The 11,292-nt window shown below is 39.2% G+C and overlaps 1 protein-coding gene across 1 annotated transcript in view; it reads right to left on the bottom strand.

Annotated features, from left to right (window-relative positions):
- Positions 1-5,341: 5,341 nt before the first annotated feature.
- LOC306905672 (PH and SEC7 domain-containing protein 1) overlaps positions 5,342-11,292 on the bottom strand; it is a gene marked incomplete at its 5' end in the record, with an annotated part of 39,262 nt that continues 33,311 nt past the window's right edge. The window contains 4 exons of the mRNA XM_079476488.1: positions 5,342-8,391; positions 9,218-9,361; positions 9,517-9,661; positions 11,088-11,245. Coding sequence (XP_079332614.1) covers positions 8,122-8,391; positions 9,218-9,361; positions 9,517-9,661; positions 11,088-11,245 — 717 coding nt within the window. The 3' untranslated portion in view covers positions 5,342-8,121. The remainder of the gene's footprint in view (positions 8,392-9,217; positions 9,362-9,516; positions 9,662-11,087; positions 11,246-11,292) is intronic.

Raw genomic sequence — 11,292 nt, 5'->3', positions numbered from 1 at the left:
AATGCATTTTTCTCTCTAAAATCAACAAGCATTTCTTTTGTTTTTGAGATAATTAATGGAAGATTAGATTTTAGACCCCAATGTAAAAAGAAGTCCAAAACAGGCCAATGCTCTTCCACTCACTAAAGCAGTATCGTCTGCATATTTAATAATCCATCTATTTTAGAAAGAACTTGAACAAGAATTTGTGTATAAGATAATGAGTGAAGGAGATAACACACATCCTTGGGGTGATCCAATCGAGGCAATCCTTTTATCAGAAGCAGATCTTCCCAACTTAACCCGCTGGGTTCTGGAACTAAGAAAGTCAGTCACCAATGTAATCAACTTACTATCAAGTGAAAATTCTCTTTCCAAAATACCAGCTCATACAACATATGTTTTCACTAAGCGCTCAAAACTCTTCATCAATAACGATTTAAGTGCTATTGGTCGAAAGTCGTTAAATCCCAAAGGTCTCGAAACCTTAGCCACTGGAACTATTGTTGATGTTTTCCATGGGGCAGGTTCAATACCAATATTATATATTATACATTCAAAAAATATTATAAAAACTGGCGCAAACTGAACAGCGCAGTGTTTTATTACCGCATATTTGATCCGGGCCTGGACGTTTACCAGGGTTAAATTTCTTGGTAATCATTTTTGCCGATATAGGTATCTCTGAAACAGCATTCCCACATCCACTGTCAAAACGACAAAAATACGAGTAAAGCTGATTGGCCATCTTCATCTACTCATCTACTTGAGACACCAGGGGTTGATATACCTCTTCTCTATGGGGAATGTTTGTCATGGTCTTAATTCCCTGCCAAACTAGAATTTCCACATGTCAAAAAAGACTGTAGATGTTTGTATATGTATATCTGTCTTCGACATCCTCCTTTAGGGTCTTTAGTTCTATGGACACCCAAGGAGTATCATTCGGGAATACTTTGCTTGTCTTAAAGGCCAAGCGGATAACAGATACATTCTGTTCTGATAGATTTGTTCATTTATATCTAAACTATCAAAAACCTTCCACTGGGTGCATTTAAAACCCCTTGCAGGGGAAGTCATTCGTAATGCGAGTCATTACGCTCTCATTTTCCCACACTTGAAACGGTCTGTGTGGCTTCTCTCTTTCAATTGGAAAAGCCCACCCACTGGCTCAATGGCGGAAACCAATAGCGTGGGTGAAGGGATCTCTTGATCTGCTTCTTCTTGGTGCTTTCACATCAATTTGGTTAAATTGACACACTTCTGTGGTTAGAACCATTTAAAATGGTTAAAATAAGTTAAAAGACATTTCCGATTCATCTGTTGATCATTGTTCATTTTATCTGTAAATCCTCATTCTCGGTTATCCTTCTGTTTGGGACCTGGCGCCGTACGTGGATCTCACGTTCCCAAACCTGGCAGTCTGATCTTAGTCAGAGTTATTGAGAAAGCCCCCCATCCCATTAGAGGAGTGCGGGTTATGTCCTAAAGTTAAAAAGCTCTAATACACTCTTTGTTAGCTTTAACAACCTGATCCAAGCCAAAAGACAAACACTTTATGTATTAAAACATATTAAACGTTCAAGACATTTGATGAAAATTACTATTATTAAGTTATATAAAATATGACTGATTCAACCAAACAGAAATGTTTTTAAATTAAATAAAGCTTTTTATGCCTTTCAACTAACTTTTCAGCCCACAATGGGCCAACTAAATTAACCAGTCTTACTAAATGAGCAAGCTCATTGCCATCCGGCGTTCTCTTGTTGGTTCATTGAGCACTAAATGATTAATTGACATTTTATATTCGCTAGGGACTAAGTTTCAACATTTGAAACAAATCTGTTCAAATGAGTCATGACCGCAATGTGGGTTCGTTCATACTGACGCAGTCGCTGTGTACAGTAGAACACTGAATCTACGAACCATCTGCACAGCTCAAAACATTACAATGACCACGTTCAGACTTTAATCTTAAGAATAACACAATTTATTACTGCATTGTATTAATAAGTCAAAACAATACAACACACATAAAGTAGGCTTTTTCTACACAGTTAAAATGTTAAATCTGTAAACCTAAAACTGTACAGCTATTTACAGTATACAAAATCCTAAAAAGATTTTTGTTTTTTACAAATCTTAACCCCTAATCTTAATATTTTTATATAAAATAAACGGGACAAAATTATTGTTTAAACTCGTAACCTTTGGTTCTAAACCATTGCAAACAAAACAGTTTTATAAAAACCATGCGTAAAAAAACTTGATATTCTGGAAAACTCTCTGCTTTAGTTGACACCATTTACACTTCATTTCGATTTTGACTGTGACACATGACTGTGTTTATAACGATGATGCCGATGATGATGAAGATGATGATAGAGATGACCCGAAATCCACGACTCCCTTCTAATACTCATAAAATTATTAAGATAAGAAAGACTTTTTATATGGGCAACTAAACTCCGTTATGAAATTTTATGTTTATATATTATTTATATTATAAGAGCAATGCCATCATCAGTGGGTTCTGTTAACAGACTTCTATTCATTCATTAAACAAAAACAGTACATCTATTTGCAGGAATAACTGTAAGATACATCTATCTCCTATACATTTGATTCAATATATCATTTGTTTTGGCTATAAACAAATGTCCTAACCAAACGCGACGCGTCACTGCGACACGGGATAAAAGGTCTCTTTTCCATGTTAATCAGGCTGACAGCTCCGCCCACTAAACAATCTTATTCGATGTAAGTTCTGCACCTCATGAATATTAATCGCCAAACATGGATGATGACGGCTATATACATTTGATTACATACGTTTAGATTCTGAAATTCTACCATAGCGTCCGGTGAGGCATCCCTGAGGTCACAAGAACAGGACGCATCTCTCTACATGTGCACTCTTTAGCTGTGGCGCGAGAGGGTGCGTGGACAGAAAAAAAACTGTTCTGATTGGAGGTGTTTTGTGATTGACTGTCGCGCCCCGCCTCTTTTTCGCGTTCAATGTGGACAAACAAATTGCTTATTGCAGAAATCGGATCGCGTTTGGTTAGGATGCGGTGTTAGAATAATAAAACATATATAAGAATACTTGAAACAGAATTGTGAAACGCACTTTCATTTCTTTTTATCATCCCCACAGTTTTTCTAAACAATAAGAAAAACACGTGGGGATGATAAAAAAGAAGCATTTCCGTCTGCTTCAAGTATTCTGGATCAGCAATCGATAATCATTTGACAAAAACGAACAATACATAAATAGATTACCTCTTTCATTGTAAAGATTTTCATCATTTCCATCTTCATAGGAGTCTGTTGAGAGAATTTAAACTGTTCATTCATTGAAAATAGGGAAAATAATTGCAAGTGTTTTCATAAATCCTCTACCAGTTATGTTCACAGTCAATTCTGCCGTTTTACGTCCACACGTGGTTTGCAAAAAGATCTTGAAGCGTGTTGTCATGTTTGAACTTGCGGTGTAAGGACATGTGAAGTTCATCCGGTGTAGACATGAATTGTTTTTGAGCTCCTTACAGATTTTTGTGTCGTTTTCTGCCGTATTCATAAACTTGTACATCTTCACGCAGCAATCGCCTCTCTGATCGGAGACTCTGCAGGTGAGATTTAAAACTTCTCCCACATGTCCGGTCACATCTTCACATGTCAGAAAGAAGGAATCTGCAAAAGAAAAATGTAAACAGCAACTGAAGACAATCTATTCTCAACTGAAGGATAAACGCTGCATGTACAAGACACGACACAAACTGCCATTTTAGTTTTTACTTGCTTTTATTACACTTCAGTGCTACAAAACACAAAGATAACACAGATCTATGAAACTTGCGTGTAAATATTGGTATGAATTTAAAACAATGAAGCTTTTACCAGTTTCTTTTGTGTGGATAACACCGAAGAAGCAAACCAGTGCAACCAGCAGCACGACTTGGACGGCATTCATGGTTTTATGTTCTGCATGCAAAAATGATGTTCTCTATGTATTACCTGATTTCCGAACATAATTTATTGCAACATAATTAAATAATCAAAAAAATGCATTCATTACTTTTTTGTGTACAGGTATATACGGTTTAAGAAGCCGTGCTATAAAGCTGTTAATTCTGGCTAAAAGGCAAGAAAGAGTTTAAACTTACCGTCTATCCGTCTTCACTGTTTGCAGGTTGAGGTCACATTGATGTTTTTGCAGGTAAAAAAACTTTCACTTTCAGTATTACGGTACGAAACAAATCTGACATGCACATAATTGCATATTTGCTTTGAGCTTGTGTTGTTCTTTCCAATCTGGTGTTTGATTTCAATCTGTTGACAATACTTTAACAACAAATACTAACGGCCGTACTCGAGTGTAAAGGATTGATCGATTGATTCTTTATAAAATGCTGTTGTTGCATTGACTGAGTATATCAAACAATATAAAACAATACTGGAAAACAACATTATTCTTGTTTCCTATCACAACATGCCTGATGTGTGTTAGTTCTCCTTAAAACAGAGAAGAAAACACCTTTTGTTAAATATTTTGGTATCAATCACAATGGCACACACAATACAGCTATTTTTCCTGAGAGTGAAAAGACGCCCAACTAAAAAAGAATAATAAGAAAGAAAATAACAGAAATTTTACCTTTTAAACAACATGAGGTCTTTCTCTTCTAAATCGCCGACCGTTCACGGAAAGAATTTTCCAGATCTAAAGGATTGAATTTTTTTGCCATCATCATCTTTGGTTTGTTCACATGGGTTTGCTCTATTCACAATAAAGCTGTTTTGAAACAACACGGATTGCAACAAGTGCCCAAAAAATTCAATAGTAGTTGTTCAAACCTGCTTGTTTGTCATTGCATAATCTTTTGTATGAACTTAAAACAGGTTCCTCATATATTTTATCACCCCTTTAGGGACCTTCCATAAGACTTCCATTCGATTGAAACTCTCCTTCGGTCTGCAAAACTAAATATACATTTTGCACTCAAATGTCAAGGGCTTGCCCGGGGTCTTTTCCACCACCGGAAAAGTGGGGTTCAATTTGAGTTAAATGGTCTAACTAAATAGACCGACTTCTCCGTGGTGATGATGGCATGCGGTTACAACCATAAACTAATTTGAAAGCGGGGGGACGCAAACAGGATGTGGAAAAGTGGAGAGGACATGTCCCCTTTGGAAACTACGCCCCCGGTTATACATAATATATGAATGTAATTATAATTTACTTATGGTCATGTCATTCCAAACTGTAGATTCTTCTGTGGAACCCAAATATAAACAATTTAGAATATCCTATCTGATGTCACTTTCAATCAAACACTATTCACAACAAAGACTGTTTCATGATAGATTTAGTTATTTATTTCAGTATCCTATGCCATCATAAAGAGAGGCTGTACAAACACGGTCCTTACAGAACTTGATACAAGCGAACAAGATATGAAAGAAAAAAAAGAGAAACCAACCAAACGTTAACGCAAGAGAAAACAAAACGGCTTACAAGCGTTCCCTTCATTTTCAACATCTCCAGGACAACATCCTCATATAGAAATACAAACAAGCAGCAATCCTTCACCAAGATCCAGAACATGACAGTCGATCCACTAAAGAAACGGGTGCTTATATTCACCTCGGAACAAGACGCAAGATGCAAAAGAGAGCAGAAGAAATCATGCGGTTTATGTACATTCAGGTGCTGCTTGAAAACATAGTTTAATATGACATTGATATCATCATAGGACACGACAGACGCTCAAAAACATGATACGCTTCTGTGTGTTTGTGCATAAAGAGCGCGTGTAAGAGACAATAAATCAACGTTCTGCCTGACAGGTGTTTCTCAGTCCAAACAAAAGAACAAATAAATACACATAGAGACACGAAGCGATTTCAGCACATCTGCGCGGCTGAACACTCTCTCTGCTGGTGACAAGATGCGCTGCAACATTAACATTTAGTTCTCATGACACCTGAGCAGAGAATGGCTTTCCAGCGTTTAATTTCACCTAAAAACACAGAAAACTATTTATAACATCATGCACGCCGGATATACAGCGCTGTATCGGTACAAGTATAGCGGATTCAGTCTCTGGAACCAACATGCCCGGGTCACACAGTATCTCACCACCACAAAATTCGATTTTCCTCAAAGAAATAAAGCCTATTTGTGTGACATCGTTTTCATTATATCGTGTTATATTAATAAGAATCAGCATTTACAGAATAATATGTGCTTAACTTTCATGAAAGCACGATGCACTACAAATAGGCTTTATCTTTGTATTTCCATACGCAAAATATCAATTTCATCTTTACATTTGTGGGTTGAAATGTTTTTGTGAGATTTTTACAATTCGGATATTTAGTATTTCTACACTTAACATAGTAAAATAATTCCATTCATTTTCAAGAAGACCCCCACATGACGGTAGGATACTTCAGTATCTACTTTAGTAAACTGTGGTATAATTCGTATATACTATTATATTCACCATGGTAATGTTTCCAAGTACAACAGTACTAGTATACATTAACAAAACGTACAAATTACTTTACAATACTCTTAATATACTGCGGTATATTATACAACACTTTACCACGGTTTACTACAGTAAATACAATCCACTGCAGTATGGTCTAATGTGGGCAGCTCTGAGATTACGAGGAACTGTTTTTTACTCCATGTTCACTCAACATCACACGATCTTTGCAGAAGAAACGGATAAAGAATCAAACTTGAGATTGTGTATTTGATTCCCATCACCGTGGTTGGTAGATAAACACAGTACGTTCGACAGCTTCAAGTGGCCATTTAAAGTAATCCTCATAGTGTCACTGAAAGCGCGTGCTATGTCATCACACAAACACAGGTCTATGCTGAATATTGCAGGTGGCAGTTTTGATTGACACACCACATTCATTATACAGGTAAAAACATTCCTTATATAGGTGATATACTATAGTGTTGCGCACGTACTCGGTCTCATCGATCACGTTAAGCATTACGGGGAAGTGTGTGGTATACACTTACTAACTGTAGGAATAAAAATGACATTCAGTGTGCCGCGGGGGTCGCTCGTGAGCTACACGCTGCACATCTATCGGATCTATACTGGATTAAGTTTCTGCTTTACCAAACACACGAGAGATTGTCACTAGTCAGCCATGCCGAACACAGCGGACGAAAACATTCAGCTGATGCAGAGACAAGTTAGTTAGATAGATAAAATATAGAATATTTCCAGACAAATATTATGCTGTATAACCGCAACCAATCAATACTTTCGTCCTCCGGTTAAACATAAAAACATCTTGTTTTAGAGAACACATCTTGAATTCATATTATTGGGGTAAGAAATGGTTTTAGGCATTAAGTTTGTGAGTTCTTGTAAGATAACAGATATGGAGATATATTCTCTAAAACCAATGAAATATTTAAAGGATGTTTTAATGTTTTATTGGAAAAGACAAAAATAGTGGAATGATTTTTACGCAGTGTAATAATACTCGCGTTCAGTGCAAAATATGTTTTTTGGGCAAACAGATTGTAGATCGAGTATAAATAGATTGAAATGATCATGTGTGCATTTTTATATAAATAGATTAGTAATGCTGGAGAACAACGTGACGAATAGACTAGTTCTGTAATGACTATTTCTGTTTTCTGTTTGTCTCCTGGTCCATGACACCACGCAAAAAATCCCATAAATAAATAAGAAGCATTCTGGTCAAGGTACTTGTCAAATGGCATCAGACCTTCACTATTCAAGTGACATTTTTGCACAGCATGGTGAAAATAAACTGATGTTTTATTCAATAACATTATACAAATGAAGAAGTTAAGGCCCAGATTTGTGCCGGCCTTAGAAATGCGTAATGTGATAAAGAGGTCGCCGATAAACCAAGAAGGCAAAATGACAGATGGCACCCGCGTTACTATTTTATGTCATTCCTCCGAGGAGTCCCGAACACTCCTTAGCACCGTGACATCATCCACCCATCAGCCAATCAGATTCAGAGTCTGAATCAACACCACTTCCTGACACGCAGCAGGAGGGCGCGCACGAGAAAATGAGAGGCCTCGCTTTCGCTCCAGTACCATTTGATTCCTGCGGGTGGCGCTCATTTCCGGACGGCTTGCCGATAGCTGTGCCTTTGGCCCTGACCGCGCGAGCAGCCGTTGCTGTTACCGGGAGGATCCTGCGGGGCGGCGCTGTGACTCGTGCTGTCTCTGGTGCTGCAGGTCATGCTGCTGTCCTGTAAGGTGGGACTGGATTGAGCTCTCTGTAACGCCCCCTCCTCCAGAAGCATGTCCTCAAACACAGACAGACTATCGTCTCCGCAGCGCTGCTTGGCACGCAGGAGCATGCTGTACGTCTCGTAGCGTGTTTTCTACAGGGGATGGAGAACATTTTATTTGAGGATGTGAGAATGAACGGCAGAGCCCGCCCTCCCTATAAGCGTACTGCTTAGGGCCCCGTCACCATAAGGCGGGCCCCCAAGAGGGCCGTGCAAACATTTTTTTTCTGTGGTTCTGTGTCAAAATTAGTGAAATGACTGACTGAACGCAACATTGCAAAATCAAAATAAGTGAGGTGGCCAATCAAATGAAAGGATGCGGGAGTTATTGGTCACAGAGCCGAGCAGTGAAAAATCAAATCAAAGAAGACGGAGCTACTGTCACGTCTTCAGCTGTTCAGCAAGAAAGATGCTTCAGTTTTAAAGTTGACAGAATGCTGTGCATACTGTAGTTGATTTAAAACATTCAATATATGTCAACTGCTTAGTGTTTAGTGTACCGCTAAAACTAATAGAATTGGATGAGTTAGATTTAAAGTGTGCGTGCAAATAATCAAACATTGACAATAGTCGATTGTATTGGGGCACAGGGGGACCCCCAAATAAAATTTCCCCTTAGGGCCCCGTAAAAGCTTCGGCCGTCCCTGATGAACGCACAAGTTGATAGAGATCCATATCTCTAAGGCTACCATACTACTATTTTTGCAGTATGCATTCTATGCCAGTATAAAAATAATTTAGTTAATTGGTTTATTTCTGAGGTGCTAACTTGAAACAGTTGCTTAATGTAAAGATGCAAATAAGTTAGGTCATGTGACACACTACGATACATTGTCATTGCATACTGCATACTACGTCACAAAGTAGGCTATATAAAACAAATGCACACTATGTAAACAAAACACTGGTGTTCTTTTACCTCAAACTCCAGATACTCCTCTCTCAAGCGGTACTCCTCAAGTTCACGACCTTTCACCTTCCGGTCAGGTGGATAAGAGCGAACTTGAGCTAGCTCGGTGGAGATTGAGCGAAATCGACCTTCATGTTCCTGTACCTGCTCCTCCTAAACACACGCACATACAAATATCAGGAGAAAACAAAATCTTTGGATTACATACACACATTTGAATGTAACGTTTATTAAAATTTTGTATTCATGTTCACCCACATACATATCATGTACATGCTATAGCATTTATGCAGTTTTGATCATTAAACCTGTGGTAGTTTGGAGGCGGAGCCTGGCAGCAGCGGTCGACTGAATTTCTTCTGTGAGCCAATGGCAGCGGGGAGAGGCGGGGCTGAAAATATGGCTGCCACCGTATTGATGCGCGTGATCCAAGACTGCATCTGTTCAGCATTCCTAAACAAACAAAAGTCTAATGGTTCATACTGTTATATTCATCCATATTCATATATCATCACCCCAATCAGAGTGCCAGAGATCGGATGAAATACTGACCAAGAAAAACTGAAAAACTAGATAAGTGCATGACGTCCATGGCTGATAAATGAAATTCTTTCATCATTTATTCACCATCATGTCAAACGCGTATGACTTCCTTTCTTCGGCAGAACACAAAAGAAGATATTTTGAAGAACGTTGATAATCAAACAACACTGAACCCCACTGACTTCCATTGCGGAGACATTTCTCCAAATATCTTCTTTTGTGTTCCACTGATGAAGGAGTCTTGTGCAGGGCTTGAACCACATGAGGGTGAATAAAGGATGACAGGTATTGTTTAACTATCCCTTTAAGCATTTAGAAACAAGGAATGCATTTGCAAAACCAAGGATGAGAGTGAAAACTGGGGCAAACTTCAACTGGAGCGAATCAAGTCCTCCTGAGAGACTCGTGTATGTATGATCACACACACACGCACGCACGCACGCACGCACGCACACACACACAAACACACGCAAGCATACACACATACACACAAACACACGCAAGCATACACACATGCAAGCATACACACACACACACACACACACAAACACACGCAAGCATACACACATGCAAGCATACACACACATACACACACACACACATACACACAAACACACGCAAGCATACACACATGCAAGCATACACACACACACACACACACACACACACACACACACACACGCAAGCATACACACACACACACACACACACACACAAACACACGGAAGCACACACACACACGCAAGCCAGCATACACACACAGACACACACACACGCAAGCAAGCATACACACACACAAACACACGCAAGCATACACGCACACACGCAAGCATACATGCACATGCGCACACACACAAGCATACACACACACAAGCATATATACACACACACACACACGCAAGCATACACACACACAAGCATACACACACATACACACACACGCAAGCATACACACACACAAGCATACACACACACACACGCAAGCATACACACACACACACACACACACACAAGCATATACACACACACAAGCATATACACACATACAAGCATATACACACATACAAGCATATACACACACACACACACACACACACACACGCAAGCATACACACACACACACACACGCAAGCATACACACATACACACACGTGCAAGCATACACACACACACACACACACACATGCAAGCATACACACACAGTATTCTGCTATGAATCAAATGAAATGCTGAGATTTTGGAGATTCTTTTGACACGAAGGACAACTGAGATCTTTTTTTCAATGATGTGCGAATGGCGTTAGCCGTGTTCTAACAGATCAGCTGACTGGACTCACTGGGCTTGAAAGAGGTAGACTCTCCAGTCGGCCGTCCGGAGGTAGAAGACGTTTGGTCGTTTGCTATAGTCCGTGGCTCGGATGGCCAGGGAATGATGAATAGACACGGCGTTCTTCAGATCTTCATCGGATAACTGTTTATCGGGCCGATACTCCCCCTGAAATAATGACGACGCATTCATTCAGTATGAAGAGAGAGAAAAAC

Source organism: Barbatula barbatula (genome assembly GCF_947034865.1).
Source record: "Barbatula barbatula genome assembly, chromosome: 16".
Lineage (NCBI taxonomy): Eukaryota > Metazoa > Chordata > Actinopteri > Cypriniformes > Nemacheilidae > Barbatula > Barbatula barbatula.
This window is presented reverse-complemented; position numbering and strand designations above follow the sequence as displayed.